At 38.7% G+C, this 16,633-nt stretch overlaps 1 protein-coding gene across 1 annotated transcript in view; it reads right to left on the bottom strand.

Moving 5' to 3' along the window:
- The window catches only part of LOC113889809 (cytochrome P450 2J2-like), a 31,525-nt gene extending 28,117 nt beyond the window's left edge, over window positions 1-3,408 (bottom strand). Inside the window, exon 1 of the mRNA XM_027537091.1 lies at window positions 3,159-3,408. Coding sequence (XP_027392892.1) covers window positions 3,159-3,368 — 210 coding nt within the window. The 5' untranslated portion in view covers window positions 3,369-3,408. The remainder of the gene's footprint in view (window positions 1-3,158) is intronic.
- Between the last annotated feature and the right edge of the window lie 13,225 nt (window positions 3,409-16,633).

The following is a 16,633-nucleotide window of genomic DNA, read 5'->3' as shown; positions in this document are numbered from 1 at the left end:
GAAGAGGGAGGAAGCACTAATTAAGGAAGGGTGTGTGGGTGTGTCCCGGGCTAGGAGAGGTGCCCGCAGAGAATACATCTCACTTGGGTAGGGAGCTGGGATACAGTGTCGGAAAGGTGCTAGAATTAGACCAAGAAGGTCTTAATGTCAAAAGGTGAGTGTTTAAGAACTTGGATTTTGAAGGCCAACAAATTGCTTTGTATCCAGCTTCCACTGTTTACTTTCCATGTTATATTTGGTTAAGCTACATAACTTCCCTCTGTCTCAGTTTCTAAAGGTATAAAATGAGAGCTGTTATAAATCTCATTATTAGGATTCTGCTGTTAGTAATCATAACACTAAACTTAATAATAAAATTATGTATTATTATTAATATATTTAGAGTGTATTTTAGCAAATAATTCTTGAAAGATATTGACAAAGAAATAGAGGGGAAATGGCCAGAGAGTGATACCATTTCCCTATCATAGTCCAGTAAGATTTTTTTCTTATTCACATAAATGATTCTAAAATAAGCCAGACAGCTATTGTAGAAAATGTTTAGAAAATGGGGCATGGGAAATTAAGAAGGTTCTCATCATGCCAAACAGATAAGCCAGTTTCTTCACTGCCTTCTCACTTTGTTTCAGCTCCTGTCACTTCTCCAATTAAAAAATCTCCTGTCCACTTTACTCCACACAACCCCTCTCCTACCATTCTGTTCAAGTTCACTCAAATTTATTTCAGCATTCTACAGAGGTTATCCCCAAGGTTTCCTATTCACAGTGAACCACTTAATGACATCTCACTTGGTTATCAAAAATTTATACCACACATTTCATCACATACTCTCTTGTATTATGCTGTCATTCGATAAGTACGTCATAAATGCCTGTTGGCTAAATGAAACCCTGAAAAATCAATTACCTGCTACCTATATCATGAAAAGTAGCATAAGTAAAGACCAGATAGATGTAAGTTTCAAGTCCTTGTTTGGCCATTATCAATTTTGAATAACTTAGGCAAATCACTTAGTTTTTGACTCAACGGACATGAGTTTGAGCAAGCTCTGGGATTGGTGATGGACAGGGGAGCCTGGCATGCTGCAGTCCATGGGGTTGCAGAGTTAGACACGACTGAGTGACTGAACTGACTGACTGCATAGCACGTAAGGTTTACAGCAAGCACTTAGAGCACAATATAAAGAGATGTACTAAAAAAAAACTATGGATAAATTAAAAAGGAATTCTTAAAAAATATTCGTGTGACCCAGAGGAGAAAGGAGAACTAGAGGAACAAAAAACAAAGTGAAAAATAGAAAATAAATAGTAAAATGGCAGACTTAAGTGTTTCCACAACAAAAATTACACTACATACAAATGATCTAGATTCACCAATTAAAAGATATTGGTAGAATGAAACAATGAGCCACTTATATGTTATATATAAAAACTCATTTCAAGTATAATCATATAAGTAGGTCAAAAGTGAAAAACTGGAGAAGCATGTGCTACATAAATACTAATCAAAAGAGAGCTGGCGTGGCTATATTATATCAAATAAAGTTCAGGCAAAGACAATCATCAGGGATAAAGAATGACATTGTATAATAATTAAAGAGCCAATTCACCAAGATGACATAACAATTTTAATATGCATGAGCCAAATTAAAGAGCTGCCAAATAAATAAAGTAGAACTACCAGAACTGACCAAACGCAGAAATAAGCCTCTAATTATGTCTGGAAACTTAACACGCCTCTCCTAGTAATTGATAGAATGAGTAGATAAGAAGTCAGCAAGGGTATGGAAGCACAAAGAACACACTCATCTTTTCAAGCTTAATGACATATAGTACAGGGCGCTCCAAACAGCAGCAGCAGCAGAATTTTTTTTTTTAAGTGTCTATCATGGGTCATAAAACCAACCTTTACACATTTGTTCAAATTTGAAATCATATAGTATATGTCTTCTGATCCTAATGAACGCCAACTGTAAATCATTAACAGAAAGAAAAGAGAAAATCCTCCAATACTTGGAAATTAAAAAACACATTTCTTAAAGAAAGGTGCAGGTTTAGTATCCTAGCATTTTAGCTTGAAAATTTTATATTCTAATCATATAACTTAATGCTACTTAATGACATTTTTAAATTAATACTTTAGTGAGAGTGGACTGTTTATGGAGGATCCTGAAAGTGAGGGGCTCTGTCCTTGTGGGGATGGAAGCAATGTGGTTGAAAAATGGTGAGGATTTAGGTGGTGATTGCTCAGCAGGTAAAGAATCCACCTGTAGTGCAGGAGACACAGGAGTCTCAGGCTCGATTCCTGGGTCTGAGAGATCCCCTGGAGAAGGAAATGGCAACCCACTCCACTTTTCTTGCTTGAAAAAATCCTATGGCTAGAGGACCCTTGCAGGCTACCATTCATGGGGTCACAAAGAGAGAGGCAGGACTGAGCTACTAGGCACACACACACACATCCTCATTTTACAGTTAGAAAAGGGAACCTCCAAAAGGGGAAATATAGCATCCCTCCTCCCCCTACCAAGGATAAAATTATTAAAAAGACAAAATTATCATACTATAAATTGAATGTCCCAGTAATACGCAACAAGACACAACTGAATGACTTACAAATGTATTATATCTGTCACCCTCAAAATAAAAGAAACTGTAATAAAAGAAATAAAAGAAACTGAAGAGAAAACACAGGGTCACCTAGTCAGTCAAAAACATTTACTGAGAATGCAGAGGGGGTTCTGAACCATACTCTATCCAAATATCCTTAACAGGAGAGAAATTATGCAGATAACCAAGCTCCTGGAAGGATATGAGACTTCAGATGAGTGCTACAGTTCAATATTTACACTTCTTTGCATCAGCTAGATGCACTGAGAAGCAAGTTTTGCTTTGTACATTAAACCTGCAGCCCCTCCCTCCCCCAAAGCGCATGGAGGCGGGATTCTTAAATAGTAAACAGTTAACAGCAGTTCACCCCTAGAAAGTACAGCTGGAATCATTCCAGTTGATGGTAAGGAAAGAGAAGTTCAACGTCGGGTGTACCCGTGTTTCCGATTTAACCTCAGAGCCCCCTCAGTCTCCTGTCCTCAGTACCCAGAATGGCCCTTGTCCTGCAGGTCAGGGTGAAGACGTGGCCCTGACACTTTCGCCTGCTCCTACCTGATGAAGGACCAGGGGCACCTTCTCAGGGTCCAGCTGGAACAAATTGCCTACGAAGGGCAGGCCGGGGGGCCCCGGCGGGTAGTTCTTTGGATGCCGCCTTTTGAGGAAATCAACAAAGAGGAGAAAGGCGAGTGTCCCCAGCAGGACGGTGTCAGGACGGAGCGCGGCCCAGAGGGCCGTCGCCAGGGAGCTCAGGGCTTCCAGCATCACTGCGACGTCTGGTTTCTCTTCTGTGAGGGTCGGTGCCTCCGAGCTCTCAGCCGGGTTCCCAGGCCCCGCCCCATCCTACTGTCTCACCCCGCCCTTCCCTCCTCCCACCACTGCTCTTCCCTTCCCCCAGCGCTCACCTAAGCCCCACCCCTGGCTCCCTGTGGCACCGGGTCCACCTTACCCCTCCTTGCCTTTCCTCAGGTCCTGTCTCCTCCTCCCCTCTCTCCAACTTTCTCCCACCTGAGCCTGTTCTTCTCTGGGCTGGAGCCCAGCCTGTCTGCTACCCACTAGATGTCAAGCATGGGATTCCCTGGAGAACCTGCCTGGATGTCAGAAAAGGCCAGGCTTGGAGGTTTTTTTTATTTCTGTCTAAAGAATATTCACAGCCTTAACGTTGAGAAATTTGGTGATTTTTATCATATAGATAAGTGACATGAAAGATGCAATGTTGGCTGAGCAGAAGGAAGGGATTAGGAACATTCCATTAAGGTCCTTGAACTTCGAATTAAGCAGTGTAGTACTATTTGAAGCTAGATTTGAATTAGTTGGAAATGCATACTGTGAACTATAAGTCAACAACTGAAGTTTTAGAAAAGAAATATAATCAACGTGCTAAGACAGAAGAGAAAATGGAGTTATACAAAATGCTTAGTTAAAACCAAAGAAGAAAGGGAAAAGAGTGAAAGACAAAAAAGAAACAAAACTTAAATGCAATGAATATAAAACAGTAATGACTATGGTAGATAATCTGAATCAATAACCACATTAAATATTAATATTCTGAACACATTAATTAAAAGAATGTTTATGAGTTCATTAAAATAAAGACCAAGACTCCTTGCAGATGCTTCATTATCAAAATATGGAAACACAATTTATTTTTGTAGGTGTTGAATCCTGAGACTTTGCTGAATTCATTTATTATTTCCAACAGTTTATGTGTATGTGTAATCTTTAGGGTTTTCTAGATATTAATATGGGTTTCCCATTTGGTGCAGTGGTCAAGAATTGACTGCCAATGTAGAAGACACAAAGAGACCCAGGTCGATCACTGGGTCTGGAAGATCCCCTGGAGAAGGAAATGGCAACCCATTCCTGTATTCTTGCGTGAAAAAGTCCATGGACAGAGGAGCACAGTCAGCTACAGTCCGTGGGGTCACAAAGAGTCAGACATGAGTGAGCACAGTTACACACACACACACACATTAAAACAATGTCATCTGCACACAGAGATAGTATTAGCTCGGCATCAAAAAGAACAAGATACTTAGCAATAACTTAAGCAAGAAGGCAAAGGACTCATACATTGAAAATATAAAATATTGCTCAGCAAAATTGAAGAAGCTGAAGATATGGAAAGATATCTCATGTTCAAAACTGAAAGACTTAATATTATTAAATTGCTCATGTTAGTCAATACAATTCTTATCAAAATCCTAAAGGCATTTTTTACAGAAATAGAAAATGAAATGAAATGAAGTCGCTCAGTCGTGTCCGACTTTTTGTGATCCCATGGACTGTAGCCCACCAGGCTCCTCGGTCCATGGGATTTTCCAGGCATGAATACTGGAGTGGGTTGCCATTTCCTTCTCCAGGGGACCTTCCCGACCCAAGCACAAAGACTCTGAATAGTCAAAACAACCTTGGACACCTCACATTTTTGTCTATGAGCTGTCTATAAGGTAACTGAGAGGAGTGAAATCATGTAATATTTTTCCTTCTGTGGCTGGCTTATTTCACTTAGCATAAAGTTCTCAAGGTTCATCTGTTTCTAGAATTTGAAAATATTTCTTTCTTCTTATTGGCAGAAGAATATTTCATTGTATGTATAGTCCACATTTTCATTATCCATTCATTCATTAAAGGACATTTAGCTTATATCCACCTCTTGGTTATTATGAATAATGGTGCTGTGAAATGAGAATATCTCTTCAAGATTCTGATTTCCATTCTTGTGGATAAATGTCCAGTAATCACACTAGTGGATCATAGGGGAGATCTATTTTTAATTTTAAAGAATCTCTATACTGTTTTCTGTGGAGAAGGCAATGGCAACCCACTCCAGTACTCTTGCCTGGAAAATCCCATGGACGGAGGAGCCTGGTGGGCTGTAGTCCAGGGTTGCAAAGAGTCAGACCCGACTGAGTGACTTCACTGTCACTTTTCACTTTCAGGCGTTGGAGAAGGAAATGGCAACCCACTCCAGTGTTCTTGCCTGGAGAATCCTGGGGACGGCGAAGCCTGGTGGGCTGCCATCTCTGGGGTCGCACAGAGTCGGACACGACTGAAGCGACTTAGCAGCAGCATACTGTTTTCTATAGTGGCTGCACCATTTTACATTCTTACCAATGGTGCACAAGTCTCCCAATTTGCCCACACTAGTGGTTTCCTGGGACTGGAGGAAGGAGAAAATGAAAATTTTCTGTTCCATGGGAAGAGAGTTCCAGCCATGTGAGATGGAAAATTTCTAGAGTTCATGTGTGAAACACAGTGCTTAGAGTTAACACTACTGTACTATACACTTGAAAGTGAAAGTGTTAATCCCGCATGTCCAGAGTCATATCCAGCTCTTTGCGACTCTATGGACTTTAGCCCATCAGTCTCCTCTGTCCATGGAATTCTCCAGGCAAGATACTGGAGTGGGCTGCCATTTCCTTCTCGAGGGCATCGTCCTGACTCAGGGATTGAACTTGTGTCTCCTGCATTGTAGGCAGATTGTTTACCATCTGAGCCACCAGGGAAGCCGGATTGCTGGATTCAGAGTCCAGAGCACTAATCATTACACCACGGGACCCAAGAACTGGTGGTTTACTGTACACTTAACATTTTATAAACCAGGTAGATCTCTTGTTATTTGTTTTTGATTACACACACACACACAAACCTAACTATACATTATCTAGGACAAACTGACTTTAAATATGGAGACACAAATAGATTGAAATTAAAGGGTTGGAGGAAGATATACCATGCTGCTGCTGCTGCTAAGTCGCTTCAGTCGTGTCCGACTCTGTGTGACCCCCTAGACGACAGCCAACCAGGCTTCCCCATCCCTGGGATTCTCCAGGCAAGAACACTGGAGTGGGTTGCCATTTCCTTCTCCAATGCATGAAAGTGAAAAGTGAAAGGGAAGTCGCTCAGTCGTGTCTGACTCTTCGCAACCCCATGGGCTGCAGCCAACCAGGCTCCTCCGTCCGTGGGATTTTCCAGGCAAGAGTACTGGAGTGGGGTGCCATCGCTTTCTCCGATATACCATGCTAACACCAATCAAAAGAAAACTGGAGTAACTGTTTATTGCTGATATCAGAGCAAAGAAAATATTAATTAACTGTAAAAGGGCATTACATAATGATAAAGGGTCAATTCTCCAAGAAGACATAGCAGTTCTATAATGTGTTTACACCTAATAAGGGAGCTTCAAAATATGTGCAGGCAAACTGACGGAACTGCAGGGAAAATTAGATGACTTTACCATTATAATTAGAGACTTGAATATCCCTCTACTACCAATGGACAGAACAAGAGGCAGAAAACAAATAAAAGCAAAGTTGAACCATGCAGCATTATCAATTACCTGGATCCAACTTATATGCATAGAACTTATCATCCAGCAAGAGCAGCATGCATATTCTTCTCAAGCTCATGTACAACATTCAACAAATAGGCCACATTCTAATATCAAACATACTTTATTAAATATAAATATAGACATCACACAAATTTTGCTTTCATAACAAAACAGAATTAACTAGAAATCAATAAAGGAATAGGAGGTAGAAAACTTCAAACTACCTGACTATTGAATAACACACAGAAATAAACATGGCTCAAAGAAGAAATCTCCAAAAAATAAAAAATATCTTTGAACAAATGAAAATAAAGCTTATCAATATGTGTGGACACAGTGAAAACAGTAATTTGAGGAAAATTTATACCATTGAATGCATATATTAGAAAGAAGAGAAGACTAAAATAAAAAATCTGACTTTCTAGATTCTAGAAAAAGAGCAGAAAATTAAATCCAAAGGAAGGACAAGAAGATAAATAATAAAAATCAGTGCAGCATTAAATCAAACTGAAAATAGGAAAACAATAGAAAAATGAACAAAAGCAAAAGTTAAAAAAAATTTTTTTAAATTGGCAAATGTCTAGCCAACTTATCTAAGAAAATAGGGTGTTAATTATTATCATAAATGAACAAGTGCCATCACTATTCATCTCATGGACATTATAAGAAAGAAATGTTATGAATAACTCTATGCCCACAAATTTGAAAACACAGATGAAGTGGGCCAACTCACTGAATGACACAATCTGCAAAAACTCACATAAGGAGAACAAGAGATCTCAATAGGCTTGTATCTATTAAAGAAAAAAATAAGCCATTAATAAATGTACAAAAGTGAAAACACAGATCCAGAAACTTGCAAAGATATATTGTACTAAACTTTAAGAAGCAAATTACAGTAAGTTGCTACAATCTATTCTATAAAATCAAAGCATAGAAAATACTTTATAATTCAGTCCTTGAGACTAGCATTACACTAAAAAAAAAAAAAAATCAAAGACATCAGGAGAAGGAAAATCAGTATTTCTTGTGAACATAGTTGCAAAAATCTTTAAACTGGTGTTGGTAAATCAGATCCAGAGATGTATACGAAACAGTATACACCATGATCAAGAGGGATTTTCTGCTAGACATGCAAAGTGGACTCCATATTTGAAATTCAATTATTGTATCTCCATCACATCAACAGGCTAAAGAAAAATATATGATTCTATCAATAGATTCTATCGTTAGATGACACTACTATAATGGCAGAAAACTAAGAGGAACTAAAGAGTCTCTTGATGAAGGTGAAAGAGAGTGAAAAAGCTGGCTTAAAACTGAACATTCAAAATTATGATCATGGCATCTGGTCCCATTACTTCATGGCAAATAGATGGAGAAAAATTGTGACATATTTTATTTTCTTGGGCTCCATATCACTGAGGGATGGTGACTGAAGCCAGGAAATTAAAAGATACTCCTTGGAAGAACAGCTTTGACAAACCTAGACAGTGTATGAAAAAGCAGAGACATCACTTTGCTGACAAAGGTGTGAATAGTCAGAGCTATGGATTTTCCTATAGCCATGCATGGATTTGAGAGTTGAACCATAAAGAAGGCAGAGTGCAAAGAATTGATGCTTTTGAACTGTGGTGCTGGAAAAGACTCTTGAGAGTCCCTTGAAGAGCAAGGAGATCATACTGTCAATCCTAAAGGAAAGCAATCCTGAATATTCATTGGAAGGACTGATGCTGAAGCAGAAGCCCAATACTTTGGCTACCTGATGCAAAGAGCTGACTCACTGAAAAGTCCTGATGATGGGAAAGATTAAAGGCAAAAGGAGAAGGGGGCAGCAGAAGATGAGACGGTTGGATGGCATCACTGATTCAAACGGACATGAGTTTGAGCAAACTCAGGGAGGTAGTGAAGCACAGGGAAGCCTAGCAAGCTACAGTTAATGGGTCACAAAGAGTCAGACTTGACTTAGTGACTGAACAACAAATCAATAAATGCAGAAAAAGTATTTGACAAATTCCAACATCCATTCACAATAAAAATTCTTAGCTAATGAAGAATAGAAGGAAATGTCCTCAAGTTGAAAAATAATATCTACAAAAAACTCATGGCTAACACCATAGTCAAGGTTGAGAAACCAGATGCTTTCTCTATAAGATCAGTAAAAGGGTATACGTGGCCTCTTTGACCATCTTATTCAACATTGTACCTGTAGTCCTAGCTAATACACTATGACAAAGACAAGGAAACAAAAGCTGTATTTAGATTACAAATAAAAAAACAAAATGTCTATGTAGACAATCACAAAGAATTAACAAAATGTCTCCTGGAACTAGTAAGCAATGATAGCAAGGTTATCTATATCAATGATAGTAGGATAGAGTCTCAGATTATACTACAAAAGCATTCATTAAAAAAGGGATTAACACAGAAAAGTTAATTTCTTTCTTAAGTACCAGCAATGAACAATTGTAGTTTGAAATTAAACTTCCAATGCAAAATATTACTTACTTCCAATTACTTACTTCCAATGCAAAATATTAATAATAGGAGAAAAATGTGTGAGGAATAAAGAATGGGTATATGGGAACTCTCTACTTCTCACTCATATTTTTCTCTGTAAATCTGTAAAACAAAATTGACAATCTGATTCTAAAGTTTATATAGAAAGGCAAAAACCTAGAATAGTAAACACAAAATTGAAGGAGAAGAACAATTTTGGGGGACTGATACGATTGACTTCTAGATTTACTATTAAGCTGCATGTATCAGGGCATGTGGTATTGGTGGAAGAAGACATATGGGTCATTGTTGTTTAGTCACTCAGTCGTGTTCGACTCTTTGAGACCCCATGAACTATAGCCACCAGGCTCCTCTGTCCATGGAATTCTTCAGGCAAGAATACTGGAGTGGGTTGCCATTTCCTTCTCCATATAGGTCATTAGAAAAGAATAAAGATCCCAGTAATAGAAAAATATAGTCCTTTGACAAAGGAGCAAATGCAGTTCAATGGAAAAAGTGTAATATTCATACAAGTGGTGCTGGAACACTGGACATCTCTATGCAAAGAGGAATCTGGACACAGATCTTACACTTCTCACAGAAGTTGACTCAAAATGGATCACAGACCTACATGTAAAATTCAAAGCTAAAACTTCAAGAAGATAACATAGGAAAATGCCAAGATGACCTTCAGCTCTTGTCAATGATTTCTGATAAATACCAAAGGCATGAGCTATGAAACAGAAAAAGTAATTTAGACTTCATTAAGATTTAAAATTTAAAACCTTGGACTGCAAGGAGATCCAACCAGTCCATTCTGAAGGAGATCAGCCCTGGGATTTCTTTGGAGGGAATGATGCTGAAGCTGAAACTCCAGTAGTTTGGCCACCTCATGTGAAGAGCTGACTCATTGGAAAAGACTCTGATGCTGGGAGGGATTGAGGGCAGGAGGAGAAGGGGATGCCAGAGGATGAGATGGCTGGATGGCATCACTGACTCGATGGACTTGAGTCTGAGTGAACTCCGGGAGTTTGTGATGGACAGGGAGGCCTGGCGTGCTGCAATTCATGGGGTGGCAGAGTCGGACACGACTGAGCGACTGAACTGAACTGAAGATTTAAAAAATCCTACTTATCTGCAAGTGCACTTTTGAAAATTAGAGGAAGTGCATGCCGTATTTCTTTCAGAGAGTAACTGTTCAGGTAACTATTGTTAGGAACTTCCTCTTCCTGTAGTCTATAGGAAGGACAGTAATTGCCCTGTGAACCCATTGAGGAAGAAATCAAATGGCCTAGAAAAAAAGTAGAAATAACTAGAGGCTTTATCTGAGAAATCATAAAGCTTACAATTAGACTTTTAAAAATTTTATTTTTAATTAGAGCATAATTGCTTTACAATGTTGTGTTGGTTTCTGTCAGACAACAACATGAATCAGCCATCAGCATGGTTCAGTTGTCACTCAGTCATGTCTGACTCTTTGCGACCCCATGGACTGCAGCACGCTAGGCTTCCCTGTCCATCACCAACTCCTGGAACTCCCTCAAACTCATGTCCATCGAGTCAGTGATGCCATCCAACCGTCTCATCCTCTGTCATTCCATTCTCCTCCTGCCTTCAATCTTTCCCAGCATCAGGATCTTTTCAAATGAGTCAGTTCTTCACATAAGGTGGCCAAAGTATTGGCGCTTCAGCATCAGCATCAGTCCTTCCAGTGAATATTCAGGACTGATTTCCTTTAGGATTGACTGGCTTGATCTTGCAGTCCAAGGGACTCTCAAGAGTTTTCTCCAACACCACAGTTCAAAAGCATCAATTTTTTGGCACTCAGCTTTCTTTATGGTCCTGCTCTCACATGTCTACATGTCTACAGTAGACATGTCCATACATGGTCTACTGGAAAAACCATAGCTTTGACTAGACAGACCTTTGTTGATAAAGTAATGTCTCTGCTTTTTAATATGCTGTCTAGGTTGGTCATAGATTTTCTTTGAGGGAGCAAGTGTCTTTTCCTTTCATGGCTGCAGTCACCATCTGCAGTAATTTTGAATCCCAAGAAAATAAAGTCTCTCACTGTTTCCATTGTTTCCCCATCTATCTGCCTTGGAGTAATGGAACCGGATACCATGATCTTATTTTTTTGAAAGTTGAGTTTTAAGTCAACTTTTTCACTCTCCTCTTTCACCTTCATTGAGAGGCTCCTCAGTTCCTCTTCACTTTCTGCCATAAGGCTGGTGTTATCTGCATATCTGAGGTTATTGATATTTCTCCTGGCAATCTTGATTCTAGCTTGTGCTTCATCTAACCTGGCATTTCACATGATGTACTCTGCATATAAGTTAAATAAGCAGGGTGAACATATATAGTCTTGACATACTCCTTTCCCAATTTGGAAACAGTTCATTGTTCCATGTCCAGTTCTAACTTTTGCTTCTTGACCTGCATACAGATTTCTTAGGAGGCAGGTGAGGTGGTCTGGTAGTCCCATCTCTCGAAGAATTTTTCACAGATTGTTGTGATTCACACAACGGGGCTTTGACATAGTCAAAAAAGCAGAAGTATATGTTTTTCTGGAACTCTCTTGCTTTTTTGATGAATCACATATCACTTCCCTTTTGAGTTCCCCGCCTCCCCTTCTGGGTTGTCACAGAGCCCTGGCTGTGCTCCCGGTGTTATACAGCAGCTTCCCACTAGCTATTTATTTTATACATGGTAGGGTATTCATTTCAATACCACTCTCTCAATTTGTCCCATGCTTCCCTTCCTCAGCTGTGTCCACAGGTCCATTCTCTACATCTGCATGTTTATCTGTGCTCTGCAAATAGGTTTATCAGTGTTGCTTTTATAGATTCCATATATATGCATGAATATAGGATATTTGTTTTTCTCTGACTTACTGCAGTCTGTATGGCAGGCTTTAGGTTCATCCACCTCATTTCAGCTGAATCAAATTTATTACTTTTTATGGCTGAGTAATATTCCATTGTATATATGTACCCCAACTTCTTTACCATTCATTTGTTGATGAACATCTAGATCGTTTCCTCATCCTGGCTATTGTAAGTAGTGCTTCAGTGAACACTAGGATACATATGTGTTTTTGAATTATGTTTTTTCAGGATATATGCCTCCGAGTGCGATTGATGGGTCATTGTTTCTGTTCAGTCACTAAATCATGTCTGACTCTTTCTGACTCCATGGACTGCAGCACACCATACTTCATTGTCCTTCACTATCACCCAGAGTTTGCTCAAACTCATGTTCATAGAGTCAGTGATGCCATCCAAACTTCTCATCTTCTGTTCTCCTCTTCTCCTCCCATCCTCAATCTTTCCCAGCATCAGGGTCTTTTCCATAGAGTCAACTCTTCACTTCTGTTGGCCAAAGTATTGGATCTTCTGCTTCAGCATCAGTCCTTCCAGTGAATATTCTGGGTTGATTTCCTTTAGGATTGACTTATTTGATCTCTTTGCAGTCCAAGGGACTCTCGACAGTCTGCAACACCATAGTTCAAAAGCATCAATTCTTCAGTATTCAGCATTATTATGGTGCAAATCTCACATCCATACATGACTACTGGAAAAACCATAGCTTTGATAGCTTTGAATATATGGACTTTGTTGGTAAAATATGGTCTCTGCTTTTTAATATGCTGTCAGGGTTTGTCATAGTTTTTCTTTTGAAGAGCAAGCATCTTTAATTTCATGGCTATAGTCAATGTCCACAGTGATTTTTGAGCCTGAGAAAATAAATGTCACTCTTTCCATTTCTCCCCATCTTTTTGTCATGATGTGATGGGACCAGATGCCATGATCTTAGTTTTTTGATGTTGAGTTTTAAGTCATATGGTAATTTTATTCCTAGTTTTGTAAGAAATGTCCATATTGTTCTCCTAGTGGTTGCATTAATTTACATTCCTACCAACAGTGCAAGAGGGTTCACTTTTGTCCACGTCCTGTCCAGCATTTATTTTTTGTAGATTTTTTGATGATGGCCTTTCTGACCAGTGTTAGGTGACACCTCATTTTACTTTTTATTTGTGTTTTTCTAATAATGAGCAATGTTGAGCATTTATTTCATGTGTTAATTTGCCATCTGTATGTCTTCTTTGGATAAATGTCTGTTTAAGTATTTTGCCCATTTTTTAAAAATTGGGTTGCTTGTTTTTCTGACATTGTGTTGCATGAGTTGATTGTATATTTTGGAGATTAATCCTTTGTCACTTGCTTCATTTACAATTATTTTCTCCCAGTCTGAGGGTTGTCTTTTCATCTTGCTTACAATTTCATTTGTTGTGCAAAAGCTTTTAAGTACAATTAGATTCCATTTCTATTTTCATCAGTCTATGAGATGGGTCAAAAAGGATCTTGCTGCTCTTTATGTCAAAGAGTGTTCTATCTAGCTTTTCCTCTAAAAAATTTATAGTTTCTGGCCTTCCATTTAGGTCTTTAATTCAGTTTGAGTTTATTTTTGTGTATGGTGTTAGGAAGTGTCCTAGTTTCATTCTTTTATATGTAGCTGTTCAGTCTTCCCAGCACCGCTTAGTGAAGAGTCTGTCTTTTCTCCATTGTGTATTCTTGCCTCCTTTGTCAAAGTTAAGGTGCCCATAGTGGGTTTATCTTGGAGCTTTCTATCTTGTTTCATTGATCTATATTTCTGCTTTTGTGCCATTCTATCATGCTGACTGAGCTTTGTAGTATAATCTGAAGTCAGGGAGCCTGATTCCTCCAGCTCAATTTTTCTTTCTTAAGATTGCTTTGGGTATTTCTAGTCTTTTGTGTTTCTACACAAATGGTAAAATTTTATTCTAGTTTTGTGAAAAATGATTGCATTGAATCTGTAGACCGCTTTGGGTAGTATAGTTGTTTTCATAATATTGATTCTTCAGATTCAAGAAGATGCTATATATATATCTCCATCTGTTTATGTCATCGTTTCTTTCTTTCATCAGTGTCTTATAATTTTCTGCAAACATGTCTTTTGTCTCCTTTAGGTATTTTATTCTTTTTGTTGCAGTGGTGATTGGGATTGTTTCCTCAATTTCATTCTGCGTTTTCATTGTTGGTCTATAGGTTTGCAAGGGATTTCTGTGTTTAATTTTATATACTGTCATGTTACTAAATTCATTGATTAATTCTAGTAATTTTTTGATGGTATATTTAGGATTTTCTGTGTATAGTGTCATGTCACCTGCCACCAGTTAGAGTTTTACTTCTTTTTCTATCTGGATTCCTTTTATATCTTTTTCCCCCCTGCTTCCCATTGCTAGGACTTCCAAAACTATATTAAATAATAGTGACGAGAGTGGGCACCATTGTCTTATTTCTGATCTAACAGGAAATGCTTTCAGTTTTTTTTTTTTTTTCTGAGAATAATGTTTGCTGTGGGTTTGTTTGTCATATACGGCCTTTATTATGTTGAGGAAGGTTGCTTCTAGGCCCTGGAGAGTTTCTATCTGGAGAGTTTTTATCATAAATGGATGTTGAATTTTGTCAAAAGTTTTTTCTGCATCTGTTGAAATTATATGGTTTTTATGTTTCAGATTTTTAATATGGTGTATCACATTGATTGAAGAATCCTTGCATCTCTGGGATAAACCCCTCTTGATTATGGTATATGATCCTTTTAATGTGCTGTTGGATTCTGTTCACTAGTATTTTATTGAGGATATTTTACAACTATGTTTATCAGTGATATTGACCTGTAATTTTCTTTTTTGGTGGTATCCTTGTCTTGTTTTGGTATCAGGGTGATGGTGGCCTCATATTAATAGAATGAGTTTGGGAGTGTTTCTCCCTCTGCAATGTTTTTGGAAGAATTTGAGGAGGATATATGTCAGCTCTTTTCTAAACGTTTGATAGAATTTGCCTGTGAAGCCATCCGGCCCTGGGTTTTTGTTTGTTATTAGATCACAGTTTCAATTTTAGTGCTTGTGACTGGCATGTTCATAATTTCTATTTCTTCCTAGTTCATTATTGGCAAGTTGTACTTTTTTAAGGCTACAGCTGTACTTTAAGGTATTATATGCAAAGTAAACTGTTACTTGATTTAATATATATATTACATTTATATTTATTCACAATAAAATGTTATATACTATATAATTGAAATCTAATTGATTATATATGAATATTTAATATATTAAACAAAATATGTTAAATATGAACAATAGGTGGCTTCCTGGAGGCATTGACTTGAATCCCTTACAAGAAGGAGGGGGTGGGAATTTGCAACATAGTAGTGTCATCTTGCTAAAAGAGAAAATACATTGGAATTTGGGATGAATGACATGGACCAATGTCCCTGGGCACTCATCCTCAGTGCCCACCTCCTTCCTTCTTGGTAGCTTAGCAATAAGCAAGTTTGAGTTAGATCACAGGGAGAAGAGCTTGACATGGAGGTAGGCTCTGGGGTTCTCAGGTCACACATAGAAACTCACCTAGGACACTGTCCTTGTTTCTTAGGCATCTGCCAGCTCCTGCCTCCTGTCTGTAAACACACAGGGGAGTGGGAAGTGGCTCCTCTGCTAGAGCCCCTGCTTGGTGCATGTCCTGCAGTCATGCCTGACCTGAATATGTTTCTATACAACTCAGGGTATCCTGAGTGCCCTGCTCCTCATCTACTTGTAAAGGGCCAGCCTCCAACCTAACTTTATATAACACTGCAGCCTGTGCATGTCAGTGTCTCTAAGGGAGGACGAGGGTGAAGGGAATATTCACAGCCTGGGTGCTTTCCAGTAAAATCTGCATCTCATCCACGATGTCACAGAACATGTCATATGCTGGCATGCTATGTGTCAGATACAGACACAAAGGAAGAGGGAAAGATGACATGGAGCTTCCAAAATAGATGAGGAATAAGAGAGTTACAAAAGGACAGAAAACAAAATCCTTGTTAATGCTTTTACAGTAGAGAATTCATACTTAAGGGTCTCTGAAATATGAGCTTTGAGGAAAAAAGGAGACATTTTGCAAGTTCAGAAATTCAGCTACTCCCAGCCCTGTGTCCTGTAGCTTTCTGGTTAATTGTGATCACATGCTACTTGGGTCTGGGTCCCACTGCATCTATTAGGGCAGGATGAGTGTCCAGGAGTTTTCCATTGATTCCACAGGGAGTAGGTAAATGCCTGCCCTACCGACTCTAGTAAACATGATTCTAGTAAATCATGGAAAATGCACAGCAGAGCATGAATGGACCT

The sequence above is a fragment of the Bos indicus x Bos taurus genome, chromosome 3 (genome assembly GCF_003369695.1).
Source record: "Bos indicus x Bos taurus breed Angus x Brahman F1 hybrid chromosome 3, Bos_hybrid_MaternalHap_v2.0, whole genome shotgun sequence".
Taxonomy (NCBI): Eukaryota; Metazoa; Chordata; class Mammalia; order Artiodactyla; family Bovidae; genus Bos; species Bos indicus x Bos taurus.
This window is presented reverse-complemented; position numbering and strand designations above follow the sequence as displayed.